The sequence below is a fragment of the Lepus europaeus genome, chromosome 11, assembly GCF_033115175.1.
Source record: "Lepus europaeus isolate LE1 chromosome 11, mLepTim1.pri, whole genome shotgun sequence".
Lineage (NCBI taxonomy): Eukaryota > Metazoa > Chordata > Mammalia > Lagomorpha > Leporidae > Lepus > Lepus europaeus.
The window spans coordinates 71576369-71597992 of NC_084837.1; the positions used below are offsets into that span (position 1 = coordinate 71576369).

Sequence of the window (21624 nt, forward strand, 5' to 3'; positions counted from 1 at the left end):
TAAGGAAGTAAAGGGCTACACCTTCAGTGACAGAGTAGTGGAGAAACAAATCTTCAGGCAGAACGAGACTACCAGGAAACTTGCCTGTGTCAACCCTGCTCTAGCAAAATAAGGAGAGAAAAAAAAAAAAAAAAACTTCTCCTGAACATCTGAACGATAAACCAATATTCACTGGAATTTGCAATCTGAATTCAAAAACTCCCTATATGCCTTCCATTACAAAGACAGCCTAGTTTCAGAGATGTCTAATGTAAAAATAGGTATGTGTGTGTGCGTGTGTGTGTGTGTGTTAATCAATTAAATTTGATAGGGTTTCTTTACATTTGGGCTGTTAGTCTTTAGTAGATGAATGTTAGCTGTGAATTTCAAGGGAGGCTAGGGTATGGGGAAAATATAATCTTTACACACTGAACTCTAAAACATGAATGGAAAATGTCCAACAAAAAGGTAAGATAAGCCAGAAGGAGAAGCAACCAAATGTCCACCAGTAGATGAAGGGCTAAACAAAAGGTAGTGTATATTTATGTTATTTCACCTTAAAAAGAAGAAAAGTCTTATCAGACATGCTGCAATTTAGATGAACTTTGAAGACATCATGTTAAGTGAAATAATTTTGTACAAGAAAGACACTCTATGATTTCTCTTATTTGAGGGATCTAAAACAGTAAAATTCACAGAAACAGAGGGAGGAGGATAGTGGTTACCAGGGCCTGGAGGGAGGGGAAATAGGAGTTGTTATTCAATGGAGAAGAGTTTCAGTTTTGCAAAATGTCAAAGTTCTGGAGACCTGTGCACAACAGTGTAAATTTACTAAACATTACTAAACTGTGCACTTAAAACAGTTAAAGTCATCAACGTTGATTGTGTGCTTTTTGCCACAATTTAAAAATTCTGGGAGTGGGAATTTTGTATGAGGAGTTAAGACACTGCTTGGGGATACCCACATCCATATTGGAATGCCTAGGATCAAGTTCCAGCTCCTCTTCCAACTCTAGCTTCCTGTTACTGTGCGCTTTGGGAGACAGCAGATGATGGCTCAAGTGCCCGGATCCCTGCCAGTTACAAGGAGGACCCAAACAGAGATTCAGGCTCCTGGTTTGGTCTGGCCCAGCCCCAGCTGTTATGGACACATTTGGGGAACAAATCAATGGATGGAAGACTTTTTTCCTCTCTATACCTTCCAAGTAAAATGAAAATAAATATTTTTTTTAAATTAAATAACTACAAATTCTAGGTCTCTGCCACAAAGCTACTGAATCAAATTCTGGGGCTGGTGCTCAGTGAGTTTTGCTTTAATAAGCCATCCAGGTGATTCCAATGCACACTAACGTATGATGACACTTATTAGTCCCAATTCACCAGCAAAGGAATGAATACAGAGGCTCAATCAGGACTGACAAAGGATCCAAAATGAAGATTGTGCAATTAATAAGAATTTTCAGTGTAAAACACAAGAGAAAGTGATAAGGAACTCAGAAAAGAAATAGGCTGAATAAAACATTTCAGAAACCTAATCATAGACAAGTGATGTGTCTTACAGCTGGGTTCAACCATCAGACTCTCAAGTCTTTGGAGCAATTACTGTTCTCCCTGGCTGTTTTAAAATGTAAATTCTAGGGAAAAGATTAAACATCTAGTTACTGATCATCTGAATGATCAATTTTACCAGATCCCAAAAGCAAAGCAGGAAACAACCTCAATGTAGAGGTGAGAAATCATTGAACATTACTTTCAACCTCACATTAAAACTGTAAAAACCAAAGACAGTATGACAGTGAACCTTGTTACATAAGCCTGGTGTGTCCGTAAATACTATTAACCACTCCTCTGTATCCAAAGAGTCTCAATGAAGGTTAAGCTATCCTTTCATAATTTTGTAACTCTTCGGTCCCAAACCTTTAGAATTTAAAGATGAGATCTCTCAGAAACACCCCTTAGCCAAAAGGGGGGAATGTTAGGAAACTGGCACAGTTTTAGCCAGGTGGCCACATGGCCCAGCTACCTGATCCAGGCTCCACCCCCATCCTAATGGGATTTGCTGCTTCTGCTTTCCTGCCCGCCCTCAGGCGAAGTTTTAAAAGGGCCTGTTCCTGAACACGTGCTCTCTTGGTTCTTCTCTCTTGATCCTTCTCTCCTGTGCTCTCTTGGCCTCTCTCGGCTTCTCTCCTCCTCTCTCTCTCTCTCTTACAGTCTCCTTCTCTCTTTTTCCTTTGCCGCCCCTTCACTCCGGTCTGTAGGGTGTTCCCCAATAAACCCTTTCCCTTAAAAAAAAAAAAAAAAAAAAAAAAAAAAAAAACGCCCCTTAGCAAATAATCTGGCCTCCTTCCTATATGTAGGGTGAGTCCCCTGCCTAAGAAGGCACAGGCCACATTCCCCTGCTTGTCTTTTCTTTGTGGGGGGGAGAGGGGAGTGGAATTGTGAGCAAATAAAAAGCCACATCCTTATGCCTGCTGTGAACTAGCACTAACAACTTCTATTTCTGAGAAGCAAAAATCAAGATTCTGTTTTACTTCAACTGTCAAAAGAGTGCCAAAAGGGCAAAAATAACAACATAGTCAGCTTTTAGTTTTTGGAATGTTATCCCTAAAAAGAGAAAATTAACAATGGATACAGGTGTGTCTCACTTTAAGAAATCCCAGCCTCCCAGAAGAAGGGGAAAATGAACAGAACATCTCTTAGTCATAAAAAGGGTTCACCCATCTCCCTTGGCACCTGTTAGAGGGCACCAAATGCCAAGGTCAAATTCATTCTCAATCTTTTCTGGAGTAAAATGATTGAAAAAATAGCCTCATGAATATCATTGAAACCAGTCGCATTGATGAAACCCAAAAGGAACTAACAGCAATTAAGAAAATCTCTACAAGAGTTATGGTTCCCATTTCATTCTCAAGAACAGTATTTTTATTGTTCAAAATATGAATGCCATGTCCACATTCAAGTTTCTTTAAAAATTATTTTGTATTCATAAGCTTATATAAATGCTATATGTCATATATTTCATAGTTGAAACCTGAAGTCAAAGCTTTCCTGATATCCAGGATAAGAGGTTAAATAGCTATCATTTAAAATGGATATGAATAGATGCAAAAAATAAGATCCTAATTATTGATTTGCTCATTTGTCTTCCTTGTTTCCAACATTATCTATAGATCAACTTTAGCTGACCCTGCTGTCAAAACAGCTTTGCTGTCAGGTTATCAATTACTTCTTCTTGATTTAAAACACATCTGTCATGAGCCCAGATACATTTAGTGTGTTAGGGAAGTGAACACCTTTCCAAGTGAGATACCTCAACATTTCTTGTTACTGTTTCTCAGACATCTGTTCTGAATGAAAACTCTACGTCAAGTTTGCCTACCATCATATCAAAAACATTTCAATATAAATTTTAAAAAAAACTACAGGAAGAAGTACTCATTGGTTAATTGATTGCTTATGAAAATAAGAAAATAGTCAGGTAAATCTTCTTGGCTTCCAAGATCAAGTCAACTATCAATCTATAATCATAATAGTGTCACTTGTCTCATGTATAGAAAAATGCTCTCTATTGATCAGTACATGCCCATTAAGAAGATGCATTTGTAATTCAACAGATATTATAAAAGAAAAATTATATTTTTACCAACCTGGGCTGAGAAACCACAGAAGAAACCAAACCAGAAATGCACAAGTGTAAATGCAAAATTCTTGTAGAAGAAATAGTATAAGAATTTGCACATTCGGTAATAGGACCACCTTCCATGAACAAGGAGAAGCCTTTGGAGATATCTGAACTGTGCAAAGGAATAGTCGCTGGCTAAGACCGCTTGCAGGCCTTCTTGGCCACTGATGCCAACACCAATGTGAGCACCTATAAAAGAAAGGAGGAACATTTTCATTCCTAAAAGAAAAACACAATTTTGGGGAGGGGAGGTGGGGAGTCATAATTTCTCTTTTATGTCATTTCTTTATGGAAATCTTATAGCAATTAAAAATGTTCATATATAGTATCTCACGAAACATGATAGGTTTTATCCCAGGTTGTTTTTTTTTTTGTTTGTTTGTTTGTTTGTTTTAAGAGGAGTTCAATAACTTGCTCAAGGTTTTTTTTTTATTTTCTTATTTTTTTTAAGCAGCCCAGTTCTCATGCCACTCCATTCCCATGTTCAGGGAAGTATCTTTTTTTTTTTTTTTTTGACAGAGTTAGACAGTGAGAGAGACAGAGAGAAAGGTCTTTCTTCCGTTGGTTGACTCCTCAAATGACCGCTACGGCTGGTGCACTGCACCAATCCTAAGCCAGGAGCCAGGTGACTCTTCCAGGTCTCCCATGCAGGTGCAGGGCCCAAGCACTTGGGCCATCCTCCACTGTACTCCCGGGCCACAGCAGAGAGCTGGACTGGAAGAGGAGCAACTTGGACTAGAACCTGGCACCCATATGGGATGCTGGCACCACAGGCAGAGGATTAACCAAGTGAACCACAGTGCCAGCCCCCTGCTCAAGATTTTATAACTTGTAAGTATTAAAAATGTGGTCATATCCATTTGTTGCAGATATAGGTCTAGTGTTCTTTCATCCACACTGCATCTACCCATTTCCCCAAAGAGTATAAAATGACCAATGAGCTTTCCTAGTCAAAATAATACACAGATGATTTAACTAAAGACAAAGATCTTGTTACAAATGCTAATGGTGGAATCCCTGGACTGATACATTATCACGCATTTTAGATCCACTGTCAAAATTAAATTTTAATGCAAGCTCTATTGAATATTCCCAAATGCTGAAACAGACCACTCCATGTATGCAACATGTCCCATCAAGCAAATCTCTTACTTTTAATCATGCTGACATCATTGGCTCCATCGCCGATGGCCAGAGTGACAGCATGTCTGTGTTTCTTCACCAGCTCTACCACTTGGGCTTTCTGCAGTGGGGTGACTCTGCAGCAAACCACAGTCTTACACATGCAGGCGAGTTCTAGGAGATCATTCCCAACATCACTTTCTAGGGCATGGGCCTGGGTAAATTTGAGAAAAAAAAAAAAAAAAAAAAGAACAGGAAATACTAAATGAGAATTGTAATTTAGGAAGCAACTATCTTACTTCTTTTCTAAATCATTCCATTCATGTCAACAAGCCATTGTTGATTCAGGGTCACATAAGCAACACAAACTACAGGAATGAGTAGTGAACTCCTACTAAGTGCCAAGGAATTTTAAAATGAAAATAAAAGACATTTTCCTTTTTTCTGTCGCTTTCTCATGCTTCTTTGTTAAATGCTGGAGAAGGTCGCAAAGCCACTAAGATTAGTGAAAGCAAAAGACAGGGCCCATCCACCGTCTCCCCAAGTGTAGAATGAACCACAAATGGTGGTCATTTGTGTGTTCTACATGATGGGCTTTTGGCTTCCTTTGCATTGTTGTTTTGAATATTTAGTATTCCTGGTTGTGGTTGTTTATGTGTGGGCAAGATGCAAGGCAGGGGATCTAGAGAGTGGCCTTTCAAGGACATAGAGATTGAAACCAAGACAGGCCTGGCAACGAGGTCCCACACAATCTGTGTCTCAGACAGGGTACCCCAACATGCCACGCTGGCTCAGATAGAAACACAAAAGAGCTCTATGAAATGTCAAGAAAAAGAGAACATAATCTTTTCAAAGTTTTTTCTAGTAATTATTTCATCGTACATTCTTTAAGAAACGCTGTGTGAAGAAACAAGAATCTACTTAAACGTTGAATCATCAGTATCAGTGAGTGAATCTTTCGCAAGATTCACAGCCCATCACACTCTGGCCCATTTCTAATACCACCTTTAACTCGAACCTTTATTCCTATTATGCTAATTGCTTCTTTCCCATAATTTAATAGGTTCTGTTTGCCTTGTTCCTTTCTACTTGCTGTCACTCTACCTGAAAATATCACTCCCTCCAGGAAGTCTTCTCTGATTTTTCCACAAGGAACTAAATATGTCTGCCTCTATGCCCCCAGAACACTGTGTTCAGTCCTCTTTTATATCATATGCTATGTGGTTAACTCTCCCACTAGACAGCAATCCCTGAGACAAGGATAATGTACAATGTACATCCTTATTCTCAGATTCTAGCACTGTAACCCTGGCATGCTTAATAAATGCTAGTGGTAGAAATGGCTAGATGGGTGAATGAGTACAAAAATATAACTCTGGCCGGCGCCGCGGCTCACTAGGCTAATCCTCCGCCTTGCGGCGCTGGCACACCGGGTTCTAGTCCCGGTCGGGGCACTGATCCTGTCCCGGTTGCCCCTCTTCCAGGCCAGCTCTCTGCTGTGGCCAGGGAGTGCAGTGGAGGATGGCCCAAGTCCTTGGGCCCTGCACCCCATGGGAGACCAGGAGAAGCACCTGGCTCCTGCCATCGGATCAGCGCCGTGCGCCGGCCGCAGCGCGCTACCGCGGCGGCCATTGGAGGGTGAACCAACGGCAAAAGGAAGACCTTTCTCTCTGTCTCTCTCTCTCTCACTGTCCACTCTGCCTGTCGAAAATAAAAAAATATATATATATAACTCTGGTATAGAAAATTCTCACAATCAAGCCTATAAGTCCTAGAGAAAGTTGTAATGTGGCATTCTCAAATATAACCACCCTTTCTGAAAGAGGAAGCATGGGACTGAGTATCTTTCTCAGAATTGCCCCCTTTTCTCTATATATTAACAAGAAAAACTAGAGTCAAACCTGCAGAAAAAGCAAAAGGCCCAATTACATTATGTAAAGTCTCAGGATTTCAGCAAATAGGAATCAGGATTTAAAATTAACAACTGCTGGCCATAGTAGCAAAAACATGGCCAATTCTCCTTTAAACGAAAAACGACATTGTGTGGTTTCATGAGCTTCAGGCTTAAAAGCCAAACGGGTCCTTGAAGAACATTTTTCCTGGTTCTCTTTCAACAAACTTGGAGACAGAGAGCACAGTGTAGATTCTCCCCTGAATCCTCTAACCCCACCACCCGTCGTTGGCTTTTTTGAGCCTACAGGAAAGCCAAAGCAAAACTCAGTAGGGACCCTTTCTATATTGTGGTCCCAGAGCAATTCAACCGCGACGCCACCAGCTCCAAGAACCAGCTTACAGCCCTCTAACTTGCAGTTGCTGTTCATCTGTGCGAGAGAGAAGTCCATGTCATCTGGACAAACTTTCAGCGGAGCTTGGCCTGCAGTTGAGCTCTGTAACTTTCCATGGTGTAGAAGGCAACACATCATTACGTCTGGAATCCAGCTGGCTAATGCTCTAAGCACTAAGAGCTAACAGACAGATGATCACAAGGGGAAAAGACAATACACTCATACCCAACTCCTTTTGTCCTCTAAGAAACTGTCTACAAGAAGATACACTTATTTTCCAAACTCCCAAGTTAAAAATGATCATCAAAGCCAGAGAGAGATGTGAGATTAGTCCTTTGTGCATATAAATGATAGTTTCGCTGGAGTGCAATCGGAGCTTTTGTATTCTAAATTAGAAACTCAGAAGAGCGTTTTGATATTTGTTCAAGATTTGGAACCTGAACTACATTAAAAGTACAATGCAAGTTTATTCTATTACGACAAAAACCAGATTTCCTAATCAAAGCAAATTGTTTGGCATTGCTTTAAAATGCTGCTATTTAGAAAAAAAAAACAGCAGAGGTATCTTAATGGCAATAATTTGGTGTGGTAATTATGTGAAGGTCAAGTTGTGCTCTGCAAATGACAAACATTAGCAAGAGCAATAATTGCAATAGATTCATCCAGTTGCATTATTTTAATTAAATAACAGTGAACTGTGACACTCCCACTTAGACAAGCACTTAAATAACACTGCTAAGTGGTCTAGAGTCATTTAGACAAGATTGATATTCTGTGAATTCAATATTTCTTCCAAGCCTCCTTTTCACTGTGGTGGTTCAAATAACAATGTATGAAATATATATTAGAAGTTTCCTTTCCCTTTGCAAACAGGAAACCATTGTGTACGCCCTGCTTCTTCTGGTGTCATTTGTTTGGAAAACACAAAAGGAGGTCTCATTATGACAGCACAAAAGAGATGATTATTGGGGGGAACGAAAGAAAGGACAAAGCCTTAAGCAAACTCACCAAACTGTGACCATTTATGATTAAGGCATACTCTCCCGTTACCGTTTCTTCTCCAACAGAGCTCAGCTCCAGCTGCTGCCGTTTTTCACAGTCTACAAGGCCATTGGAAAAACTGCTGTTTTGTCCAAACAAATTTTCCTTTGCTTTCCTTAAAGAAGAGGGGAAAAGTGAATCACACAGTATACAGAGCATACCTATTTACTCTAACGAGAGACTGGCCTAGAGGTAAAATCATCCTGTCACTCTTCAAACAGAATATGGCACGAGATCCAGTTTCAGTAAGCAAGCTAGATAATTTTCTGTAATAGAGACATCCTCATGGATTTCCAAATTCCAGGAAGTAGAAGGGTAACCAATGAAAACAGCACCATCTCAAATGCTGTAAATGACCTAAAAGCTAAATCAGCATCTTGAACTACCTTTGAACTAGGAGATTTTAAGATTTATTTATTTATTTGAAAGAGTTACAGAGAGAGAAAGAAAGAGAGATCTTCTATCTGCTGGTTCACTCCCCAGATGGCCTCAATGGCCAGGACAAAGCCATAACCTTCTTCAGGGTCTCCCACATGGGTGGCAGGGGCCCAAGTACTTGGACCATTTTCAGTGCCTTCCCAGGCCTTTAGCAGAGAGCTGAATCAGAAGTGGAGCGGCTGGGACTCAAGCAGGCACCCATATGGACTGCTGGCAGGAGCTTTACTCGCTACACCACAGTACGGGCCCCCAGCACAAGATCTTATGTCACAAGTAGTATACACAAAATGAGCACTCAGGAGCAAAGTGGAGAGTGGAAGATAGACCCAGTAATAGATATTTTGTCTTACAAGAAAATTAAATGGTTCTTCCAGAGGATCATCCTATGTAAAAAAAATATTTCTTGAAATTGTTCTATGTTGGGGTTGGTTTTGTGGTGCAGTGGGTTAATGTGCTGCCTGCAGTGCTGGTATCTCATACTGGAGTGCCAATTCAAGACTCAGCTGCTCCATTTCTGATCCAGCTCCCAGCTAATCTGCCTGCTGTGTAGGTAGAAGAGGATGGCCCAAATACTTGAACCCATTTCACCCATGTGGAAGACCAGAATGAAGTTCCTGGCTCCTAGTTTTGGCCTGGCCCCGCACCAATCTCCTTCTGTCTCTCTCCCTGTCACTCTGCCTTTTAAAAAACTAATTTTCCTCTAAAAAATAGTAGTTGTATTTTGAAACTCCTCTGAAAGGAGAGAATGACCTCTGTACCAAAACAACCATCTTAGCCCTCAGCTGTCTAGTTATTTGAAAATGTAACTCTAATTGTTTGCATACTAAATTTAAAAACAAAGAACAAAAACAAAAATATTACCTATCTTCGGGCTCAACATCTGCTGCTGTCCTGGACCAAAATCACAGGCTGGATTTAGAAACCCAGAGGTCACACGGCCCTGGCCCCAAGGATGATAGCGTACACTTAGCAGTCATTCTGCAGAATCCACAATAATAATAATATTTCTAGAGTCAGAGTGCTATGTGTAAAACGGAGGCAGCAGTGACAGGGAGGGGAGGTGGAGCAGCCATGAAGACTTCCTATTTCAACTGGGAAGGTGGGACCTCCACAGCAGACAGCCATCTCCTGAAATTCTCCACACCTTCCTAACAACATATGGTCCTATATCATCAAGGAAGTATGGGAGGCAAGTTCCTTCACGTTCCTCTGACAGTGTTACAGAGCTCATAAATCGAGTCTTAAGAAAGTACCATGGCAAAAACATCTCCTGAGGTTTCCTTTTTAGTAAAGTCCTCACTGGTTGTATAAATGACTCAATCTCTGTTTTCCCCCCAGAGAATGAAAACATTCCAAAGAAGGGTGAAGTTCATGAAAGTACTGGCTGAATTTCTATTTACTTAGGATTTTTTTCCCCAAACTGTCTTCCTAACATCTGACATGAACCCTTTTCCAGGCAGAAAAGGGACAGTTTTTCCGGCTCTGCTTAAATTCCTACTGCACTCTCTCTATACAGGCCAAGGTCTCCTTGCCAGATCGGGCTCTCACGTTTTCAGACCTTTTGCCCATGCTCTGTAGCTGTCATTACTTTTTATTCCTGGAACTTAGTTCTTCAAACACCAGCTGGTTCTCACAAAAACAATTTATTAGGAGAGGAGGGAAAAGCCACACATAATTCCCTGCAATGAATATGAACTATACATTTTTGCAGGCAGAACACATAATACTTAACCACAGAATACAAATAACAAATGCTTAAACAAAAGAGTGCCTGTGTTTTTCCAAGCTTTGTAATGAAGGGCAGTTTATTGCAATGCTGGCATGCAGACAGGCATTAATAGTTGAGGTGACTGTGGCATTCACAGCCCCATGCCACCACAAACACAGCAAAGCACAATGAGGCCCATGCTGGCTTGCACACAACCTATAAAGAAGAAAAGAGATAGTAAGAGAAAGAACCACTTTGTCAGTTCTCTTAAGACATTCTATGTACGTTCAGCTGCTAAGAGTCTGTGAGGCAATGGACTGAAACCCTAACACTTCTTAAAAGAAGACAATTTGGACTTTGAAACAAGGACTAGCGCTTTGAGTTTGGAACCAGAGACTTGGGTGCAGGCCTGAGTTCTGCCTCCGACACAGTGTGTACCCACAGTTGATTATCTGACTTCAAGTCATTCAATGAGTCAAACAGACCCAAGGTGAAAACCCAAGTCTTCCACGCCAAACTGCTTTACACAGAGTCGATCACAAGCTGCCTCTGGGTTGCATCCAGGCATCATGCCCAAAGGACCAGTCAAGGGATGGCACTACCCCGCCAACAGTAGAGAAAAAGTACATGCAATTTTGCTTTCAAGCACCAGCTCCACCCCTTACCCAAGAGACCTGTAACAGTCAAGCCCTGAATCTGTTTCATTTAGAAATTAGGTCAAATCAGAAATTTGGTCAAAGTGGTTGGTGGACCAATTAGCCAAAATATATACCAGCTCTGAAAATTTGAGCAGCTGTACCAGAATGTATGAGAAGATGTCCAAGATTACTTAAATGCTTCAAAAGTGTACAATGTTTGGGTGAAACCTAAGCTACTAAACCACTTTGTCCAGGTGAAGAGAAGTTGGAAGTTTGGACCAAAATCCATTTCACTTAGCCTACACAGTGTTTTAAAGAACTTTTATGGCTTTGCAGCCAGCATGATGCTCCACTGCACCAAAGACTCCAGTGCTGCCTTATGTCTCATAAACAGTCCGGCTCACACAACCTATCTGGACCCGTAGTCATCTGCATTTGAGAACCTTGTTCATTGTAACAACTCTACCTGGTAGGTATTCAAAACTATCAATGTACATTTTGTTGATTTAAAAGGAAATATCAGTTCCTGGTATATCACTGGGATATGTCCTACAAGCAGTCGTGTCCCTTCATGCTTTAATCAGATGGAGAACATGAAGTTTCTAACAATAAAACACGTGCTCAATGCTACAGAAATGAAGTTTCCCATCAAGCTAAGCAAAAATTACATTCTCAGTCTTTTTCCTTTGGGCCAAAGATATAGGTATTGGTAAAATGTAATCAACACAGTAATCTGAGAAACCGTAACAGAGTTTAATTGTAGATTTCTGGGCATGCCCTTAATACTTAAGCAGCTATGCCAGCAAAATTAACCAAGGACTCAAATTGTCTAAAATGGTTTCAAGACACTAAATTTGAAACAAGCCGTATACATGCTATGCATGAAAATTACATATCCATGTTTATGAAATAAACTAAACACATTTGACAGGTTTAAATATAAGCACTTAGGTCATTTCCTTCCAATAGCTACTATCACTCAGATGCTGTTCTTTTGATACATTTTTTTTTTAGCATGAACTCCCACTGAACTCAAAAGCATAACACAAGAAAATGGAATGGTGCAAATTTATGATTTCAATATTTCATCCTCATAGCTATGGGCTTAGAAGCAGACAAGACTAGGAGTATACAGAGCACCTTTGAGCAATAGCTTTTATGGATGCTCTCTTTGCCTCCAATCCAAATATTAAGCAAATGTACACTGTAAATGGATTAATCCCTTATACAGAATTTTCTACCATACAATTCTTCTGTCTAGGACTCTAAAAAAGGAGTTACATCCAAGTCTAGGCTGAAATAAACTTTTTTTGCCAGTCAGTCGAACAAGGTAATCTCAAGGATCCTGAAATATTGAATCTAATTGGAATTTTTTTCCTTGTGAATATTTTTCCTCTCATTAAAAAAAAAATTCTGAGGGGGCCAACACTGTGGCATAGCAGATAAAGCTGCCGCCTGCAGTGTCAGCATCCCTTATGGGTACTGGTTCGAGTCCTGGCTGCTCCACTTCCTATCAGCTCTCTACTATGGCCTGGGAAGGCAGTGGAAGATGGCCCAAGTCCTTGGGCCCCGCACCCAAATGGGAGACTGGAAAAAGTTACTGGATCCTGGCTTTGGATCAGTGCAGCCCCAACCATTGCAGTCATTTGGGGAGCAAACCAGCGGATGGAAGACCTCTCTCTTTCTCTCACTGCTTCTGCCTCTCTGTAACTTTCAAATACATAAATAAATCTTTTTTAAAAATTAAAAAAATAATTTGAAGCTACCTTTTAATTATAACAGTATTACATGAATATGATTCAACTTCAGATAATACAAAGGGCCATAAGAAGAAATTAAGCAGGATTCATAACTCTATCACTACATTTGTCCCTCAGAACTTGGTATGCAGAAAGATGGAAAGATGCATTATATGTATGTGTAGAGATGTACATAGGTACATTATTTGCAAAGAAAGGATCATACTATGCATGAAGTTTTGTCATTTTCACCCAAAAAATAATCATGAATATCTTTCAATATTAATAAATGCATCATCACTTTTTATTGACTTAATATTTCATCACATGTGTATTTATAAATTATAGTGTTCACAAAATCCATCGTGTCTGAGTATTGAACTATATCTAATTTTCTATATTCTTAGTTGATGCAGCAGTATTTCTTCATATATATATATATATATATATATATATTCGTGCTTGTTCACTTATTTTTTTAAAAAATTCCTAGAAGTAGGAATATTGAGTCAAATATGCATATACGTAATTTTGAGATCCAGTGCTAATTTGCCCTCTAGAGAGTTTCCACCAATTTACACTCGCAACAACAGTATATAAATAATTCACACATTCCCACATTCCTTCCATAAAATGACAAGTATGTCTTTTATTCAGCCAATCAAATATAATAAATAAAGTCTGGAGATCTGACTTCATCCAACCCATTTCTAACCAGCATCATGACTGCAAGTGACCCTCTCTAAGTACTTCCTCAGAAACGTGCCTTGGTTTGGAGAAGAAGGGGAGAGTCAAATTCTTATTTTTTGAGCAGCAAAATAAACTCTTGGAACGCAAAACAGTGTCATCACTCTGAACTCCAGCCATTTGATATTTCACTAGTTGAGCTTTTTGTGAAGAAAGGAAAGTTTCTTCAAGACTCAAAAGACTAACCCTTAAGAGAATAACAGCCTAAAATGTTGCCAAAAGGAGCAGAGTAGAAAGAAATTTTTCTCTACCTCCCACTCTAGCCTAAAGGACAGAGATTTAGAAGAAGAGCTTAATACTAGTGGGTGGCTAAAAATTATCTGAGTCCTGACCCATAACCTGGATTGGTAGCAGATGGAGGAATTGTGCAGGTAGTTGGGTATTCTAACATATTTGAGGAATCTGAATATGGAGTGGTTGCAACATCCCACCAGGTGCAGTGCCACAGAGAAAGGTAGAGTAAAAGCATTTCAGGTACCCGAGTACCTGAAATGAGCCCAAGTCTTCTCAGACACACAGAGATGAGGAAGAGCAGTTACACTTTCTATGTTTCCCCACAAGGGTGCGGAAGTCAGCCAAGAGGAAGAGCCAGCAACCCAAAGACATCAGAAACCAAACAGGATCACAGAAGCTGGAAGTCCTAGATGCCAACAGGGTAGACGCTGATGAGCAGTGACAGGTGAGGCAATTGTACATCCCAGATTTGAACTAAAGTTAACTGAAATTGTGTAGTTTAATTATTCTGTCATCGGATAGAGAAGGGGTTCAAATTTAGTTTTTAAAAATTTAATGAGTTTATTTTCTTGTATGCCTGACAGCATTCTGTGCTACTTCTTTTCACACCAATCCAATTTCGAGTCATGTCCATTCAGCTTCCAAAAAAGCTGTTCCCACTCTCCTGCCTCCACTGTCCCAGGCTCACTGCCCTTATTGGGAAAATTTTAATAAAGATAGTACTTGTTGGTGGCAAGATGAGGATCAATGGCTAAAGGGAAGAGGGAGAAAGAGAGTCAGTAGAGAAGGAAAGAGGAAGGTAAAAAGGCAGCTCATTGAATAGCCATAAAGACTCAAGTTCCTGTCTCATAAAATCCCCAAACAAAATAACCTATGAGTTAGATATTTGTATCCCTATTTTACAAAAGAGAAAGGTTAAATCAGAGAGAAGTTTAAAAATAAATATATGTCCTAGTCCTCCAGTGAGCATGAAGCTGAGCTTCCATTTCTAGTCCAACTAAAATGAAGTCCATGTTCTTCCTCCTATGTCTGCTGCCTCCCCCAGACATGTATTGACTCTACTTGCTAAGCTAGTGTCTGACCACTGACTGTGTGAACCAGCAGGATGCCTCAGCAACTACATTTTTATATTAATTATTTAAGGAGAGTAAAACTATATCAAAGGTATGTTTTTGGAACCACATGGCAAGTGACCAGGTACACTGGCTCTGTCTGCACCAAGCTTCTTGCAGACAAATCCTTGATGAACCACTGCCTCCTTGACAAGCTATTCAGCTTCTCTGAACAGCATTTTTTTTTAAAGTTCTGGGGAAATAATTACATAGATTTTTTAAAGTTCTTCTCCATACATAGTAACAGAAAATAAGAGAGAAAATACATTGGTAGATATTAAGACATACTATTTCTCAAAATTAAATGTTTACCCATCATTAACTCCAATTTCAGCACATAAGTATTTTCTGGCACTACATTGCAGTTACACAAATTTTATCACAGTCTATTTCTCATAAGCAGGATATATCTAAGTTAAATTGTAACTATATCAAAACACCTATTTATTATAACGCTAAAAGACTTTATTCCTACCTTATATGCTAACTACCACAGCTGTGTTTTCCAAATTTATCTCATCATAACTTCATCTATGTGCTTATTAAAAGCAAATTCTCATGTCCCACTCTCTGGAGAGTTTTCATTTGTAGGTCAGAATATAGCTAGGGAATTGATATTTTCAGATTTATTTATGCATTTACTTGAAAGGCAGGGTGACATAGAGAGGGAGACATGGAGAGAGAAAGAGAGCTCCTCCATTGGCTGGTTCAATACCCAAATGCTCATAATGGCCAGGACTGGGTTAGGTTGAAGCCAAAGACTAGTTACTCCATCCAGGTCTCCAAGGTAACTGGCAGAAATCCAATACTCAAGCCATCATCTTTTGCCTCCTTGGCTCATTAGCAGGAAGTTGGACTGGAAGCAAAGAGTAGCCAGGACTCAAATGAGGCACTCTGACATGGGATGCAGGTGTTTGATGCAACTGCTTAACCCACTATATCACAATGTCCCCACAGCCCTGGAGAACTGATATTTCTACCAAGTACCCTCAGTGATACTGGTCACTCATCACCATACAAGAGCAGGTACTGACCAATGCACAATTTTAAAGGACAGCTCAACATAAATAATTTGAAATCCTTTTCCAAAAATACCTGGGGAAGGGTGGAGGACAGGAGCATTTGGCCTAGCAATTAGGACACCTTTTATTTCCCAAACTAAAATCACACTATGACTATCTAGACTCATGTGATATACATAACTAGGTCATACTATCATGTATTTATTTATATCTTTTCATGTATGGTTTATTCTTTTGTACACACACACACACACAAACACATACACACAAAGTCCCTTGCTAGCTAGTCTGATTTAGCTTTATTTCCCTTATTCATTTAACTGAAAAAATGTTACCACTTATAATGAACCAGGGCAGTAGCTTCCCTGTCATAGGCAGTACATCAATATTGAATAAATTAATCCCAGCCTTCTAGTCCCTACTTTCATCAATAAATATATCAAGTCTTAAAGGGGCTGGGCTGTGGCGTAGCGGGAAAAGCCACTGCCTGCAGTGCCAGCATCCCATATGGTTGCCAGTTCGAAACCCAGCTGCTCTACTTCCAATACAGCTCTCTGCTGTGGCCTGGGAAAGCAGTAAAAGATGGCCCAAGCCCTTGGGCTCCTGCACCCACGTGGGAGACCTGGAAGAAGCTCCTGGCTCCTGGTTTCAGATCGGCACAGCTCCAGCCATTGTGGCCAATTAGGGAGTGGACTGGTGGATGGAGGACACCCCTTTCTCTCTCTCTCTCTCTCTCTCTCTCTCTCTCTCTCTCTCTCTGCCTCTCTCTTTGTGTAACTCTTTCAAATAAATAGATAAATCTTAAAAAAAAAAAAAAAAGACTTAAAGAGGTGAAGTGACTAATCCAAGGTCACGGAAATAATTGGCCACACATCAAGAATAGACTTCAAGTGTTTGGTAAAGCCAAGGAAAACCCGGAGGGAGGAGGAAGGGCTGGAGCATGGCGGGGAGGGAGGGTAGGGTGAGAAGTGTCACTATGTTCCTAAAGCTGTATATATGAGATACATGAAACTTGTATACCTTAAATAAAATTTTAAAAAAAGAAAAGTATTATGTAGATGAGTGAGTGGTGTGGGTTAAATAGCCATTTGGGAGACCCACATCCCATATCAGAGTGCAAGGATTCAAATCCTGGCTCTGCCTCTGATTCCAACTTCCTGCTAATGCAAATCCTGGAAAGTAGCAGATGATAGCTTTAGTAACCGGGCACCCACCATCCACACGGGAGAGCTGGGTAGAGTTCCCAGCTCTTGGCTTGGATCTGGCCCAACCCCAGCCATTGTGGGAATTTGGGGAGTGAACCAGTGGAAGGGATTTCTTTTGTCTTTCACTCTCTCTCTTTTACGCCAAGTCCCTCTAAAATAAATTTTTATAATTATTTTTTTAAAAAATACTTGCGAAATGTTGGAGGTCTAAAGACAATGATTACTCACTGATGTGAAACTTACCTTGCCTTGTCATCAAACATGTAAAAAGAAAACATGTAAAAAAGAGCTCCAAATCAGCTTAGACCTGTAGGAAACTGTGGCATAGTTTTCCACTTAGCTACCCAATCTTCCTCCTCCACCCTCAGCCTCCTTCCCATCTTTCCTTCCTTCAACACGCACCTGAGTTCTTCTTTCACTTCTGTTGCAGTGCCTCCTGATATCACAAACACATCATTCATGTCATCAGTCAGAATATTGCAGGCATAACCGATGTTTATGGCCGTTTCTGATAGAAAATAAAGCCCATCTCATTTAAAATGCTAAATAATATAGGTACATTTTTCATAAAGGTTTTGAGGTCATAGCAGTATTTCCTTATTGCCGACAGCCTCTTTAATGTCAGAAAGAGCACAATGAATGATAAAATACAAATGACTTGAGATAAAATACAAAGATCTATGTTCCATAATCAAATTTACCACTTGCAAAGCACATGAAGTAGCATTATCTATGAATCTTCAGCTTTCTGGTCTAGTTTTTTTTTTTTTAATTGATTCTCAAATTAGCACTCTTAAAAATTCTGTAAGATCTTGTAATATAGTAACATGTATATGTATAAAACTTGACCAGAGGACCCAAATACCACCTTTAGAGAACCAAAATATTACACTTAGCTAATATTCAATTATCACATGGTAGGTAAATTGAAAAATCTCACAAAATGTTCCACTGGGCAACAAAAATACTCTTAGATAATTGGTATAATCTTCCCACAGTCAACATTGCCATTTTCTCATTAAATGAAAGGAAATTTGGAATTTGACTAAATCCCAAAAACTAAGATTGCTGTAATAGAAAACTGGAAAATTCTAAGATATTGGTAGTCCTTCCTGAACTTTGATAGAAATGGAGCCAGTGAGAGTTAAGTAACTCTTTCCATCTTTAATACACGTATTTATATTTTTTTCTAACTCTATTGAAATTTTAGACTCTAATTTTATGAAATTATTACTTTTTTCCTAAGTCAAGGAAGGTAACTGATAGACGCTCAGCATATCCTATGTATAAACTACAAGAACTTAAGCTAAATAGTAGTAAGCTCGTAAATACTCATAACAATTGAATAACTGCACCCGTGGTCAAGATCAAACTCTATGGAGTCTCTACCTAGTAATATACCAGAGAGTTCAATCTATGTCTTTTAATCAATTATTTGGAAGAAAAAACAGAAAACTGGTTTATTACATCTTCAGATCCTTCAATACTCTAAATAAAAATCCAATAAGTAAGCAGAATCTTAAATATAGATGTATGCCAGCTAATTAAATATTTTCAACTGAAAACCAAGCATAGAATCATTTTTGTTTTAACCATTACTGTTAGCAATAAGTCCAAAATGTATTTTTCCCTTTTCTTTCTTAAGATACACAGTATTTTGAACATGACTTTTTCTCTGATGAGTAACAACTTTGTCATGCCTGAAAGTGGGTGAATTCTTACTGTACCACTCCATGGGAATACTTGGAATTTAGCCAGGGTGTACTGGTAAAATTGTGGTGGTTGTTAAAATACCAAAATATGTCCATAGATGGTTGAGAAACAGCTGCTTCCTTGAGCTTTTCTAAAGCCTGCCCACCACCCAGACCTCAAATCCCCCAAACCTCCCAAACATTAAGAAACTAAAAGGGTAATCCAAGGTCTCCAATGTCCTCTTTCAGTCTCAGTATTTGTCTTGATTTGGGGCACTGCTCATATGAAGCAACTTTTAAATACTTTAATATCGGGGCTGGCATTGTGGTATAATGGGCTAAGCTTCCGCCTGTGGCCCCAGCATCCCATATGGACACCATTCGTGTCCCACCTGCTGCTATTCCAATCCAGCTCCCTGGTAATATACCTGGGAAAGCAGTGGAGGATGGTACAAGCACTTGGGCTCCTGGGCCTGTAAGGGAGACCCTGAAGAAGCTCCTGACTTCTGGCCTTAGATCAGCCCAGCTCCTGCTATTTTGCAGCCATCTGGGGAATGAACCAGCAGCTGGAAGATATTTCTCTCTGTAACTCTGCCTCTCAAATAAATAAATAAGATCTTTTTAAAAAAATGAATTCAAAAAGTGATTTTAATATCATTGTTACCTATAGGTTTAATAATTATATTTAAGGGCAATTGGACTGGAACTCAAGTGATCCCAGCATATGATATGGAAGGCATTTTGTTAGTTTGCTTTTGTTTGCTTATTTTAAAAAGTAGATTAGTTTTCTTGTTTTTATTTCAACACTCTCCTATGTAGTGAACTAGACAAATAACTAATTGAGGTTTCTGGTTAATTAAAATTTTATCATTCAAGTCTTCTCCCCCTTTTCAAAACATCATCATCATCCATTTTCAAATTACCTTGTTTGTCTCCTGTTAGGATCCATATCTTAATATTAGCTAGGGACAAACTTGTAACCGTTTCAATAACACCCTCTTGTAACTTATCTTCTACAGCAGTGGCACCTAGTAGCTTCATTGAAAAATAGAGAACTTACGTTAATGCGTGCAGACAATACCTTTAATGTTTATGAGTTTTAGTCACAAAGCTTAGATGTCAGAGAACATGCATGTGTGGAAGTAGACTGAGAAGGACTCCAAAAAGAAGTTCCCAAATCAAGCCAACTTGATGCAGAGGTCTGGAGGTTAGAATTTGCCTGATAGGGTTGATAGACTTAGGTAAGATGTTAGCATATGTGCTCAGAGGTCATTTGGTCTTTTAAGGACTCAACTTCCCAGCTGCTTTCCTAATTATATCAACAATGGAGGGATCCAACAGAAAGCCCTCACCTCATGGCCAGGAAGCTGATCACGAAACAGTAGAGTCATTAACAATCAACATAGGCCACAAACTCAAAAAATGAAGGTACCAAATATAATTTTTCATCCAGAGATGAACAAGGTCTGATCCCTAGTACCTCTCAGTGACTGAGCCCTGCCACAGAGGCCTCAGAGAAGAGTGGTTTCTAAAATAAAACACACTCTGGATAGCATAGACACCAGCAGACGCTCATGATCCAAGGGAGCTTAGAATGATGGCCTCACTCTTGTTAGCAAGTTTCTCCACTCCCAAACAGTGGGTCACAGGGGCCAGCTCTGTGGCACATGGGTTAAGCCACCACTTGTGACACCAGCATCCCATGTTGGAGTGCCTATTCGAGTCCTGGCTTCTCCACTTCCAATCCAGCTTTCTGTTAAGGCCCATTCACCCACACTGGGGACCTGGATGGAATTCTGGGCTCTTGGCTTCAGACTGGCCCAGTCCACTCCAACCATTCTGACCATTTAGGGAGTAAACTAGTTGTTGAAAATCAATCAATCAATCAATCAATAAATAAATCTCTCTCTCCCCCCCTCTCTCTCCCTCCCTCTCCCTATCTCTACCTCTATCTTTCACTCCTACTCCCACACTCTTTAAAAAGAAAAAAACATGGGTCATAGAATGAGGCAAGAAAAAAGAAAACTATAACATCAAAGACACATCAGAGGTTGACCAAAAAAGAGGGAGTCTATTATCTTCTATTCCAATTGGATAAGCTACTGCTGATAGAAATAAACCTCTAGATTCTCAAGAGTCATACACAGCAAACACAAAGCCAACATATAGAGCATGATTCCATGTTTGAAAGAGTAACATCTGCTATGTACAAAATGATATAGCAAATCGTTTATTCCTGTACTCAGTCTCAAAACACATACTGTCCTTTCTGTAAACATGAACTCATACCATCAAATCTCTTTCAATTTCTTCATACAGTTCAGCTATCCATTCATCCCTCTCATCTGTAGAAGCATTTGCATCTTCAAGCATCTTCTGCCATTCTTTAAAGTATTTATCATCAAGATCTCTGTATGCAATGGCCAAGGTTCGGAGGCCTTCCCCTGCAAATTCCTGTCAGGGAAGGAATAGGTTTAGGAACAATCTTTTTAAAAATAATAATAATAAGCAAAGCAATAACAATCATAATGAGTAACAAGTTTTTCACTCAAATTCATTTCGTCCCAGGAGCAGTGATTGGCCATCCTGATCCCTACATTTCTACCTCCTCAGAAATGACAGCTAATGTTTGTGTTTTGCATTATATTTCTATGAGGTTAAAGCATGTAGAGGAGCTAGGCTTACCTCTAAAGACAGCTAAGTGCCCGCTGAAAAGCCTGGCTGAAAGGTGACCAATGATGCCCGTAACTTGAGATATCCATTTGAAGCAACATATACATATGGTATTCAACCTACCCTTGCCTGGAGAAGGCATTCCTGGTCATGAGAATAACACATTTTCATGGCCCCTGGCTTCCAGGGAAGAGGAAAGGACCCTCAGAGGAGCCACAGCTCTCACATCAAAGCCAGGAGGCTCCCAGGGAACTGCAGTGTGAATCTCACCACAGTCTTGCCACATTCCCCTAGCAACACAAGGAGTC

General features: G+C 39.8%; 1 protein-coding gene across 1 annotated transcript in view; it reads right to left on the reverse strand.

Annotated features, from left to right (window-relative positions):
* Positions 1-21624, reverse strand: part of ATP8B4 (ATPase phospholipid transporting 8B4 (putative)) — a 281261-nt gene that overhangs the window by 44073 nt on the left and 215564 nt on the right. The window contains exons 17-22 of the mRNA XM_062206643.1: positions 20933-21097; positions 19567-19678; positions 17355-17460; positions 8077-8224; positions 4814-4997; positions 3627-3850 (exon numbers count right to left, since the gene is read on the reverse strand). Coding sequence (XP_062062627.1) covers positions 3627-3850; positions 4814-4997; positions 8077-8224; positions 17355-17460; positions 19567-19678; positions 20933-21097 — 939 coding nt within the window. The remainder of the gene's footprint in view (positions 1-3626; positions 3851-4813; positions 4998-8076; positions 8225-17354; positions 17461-19566; positions 19679-20932; positions 21098-21624) is intronic.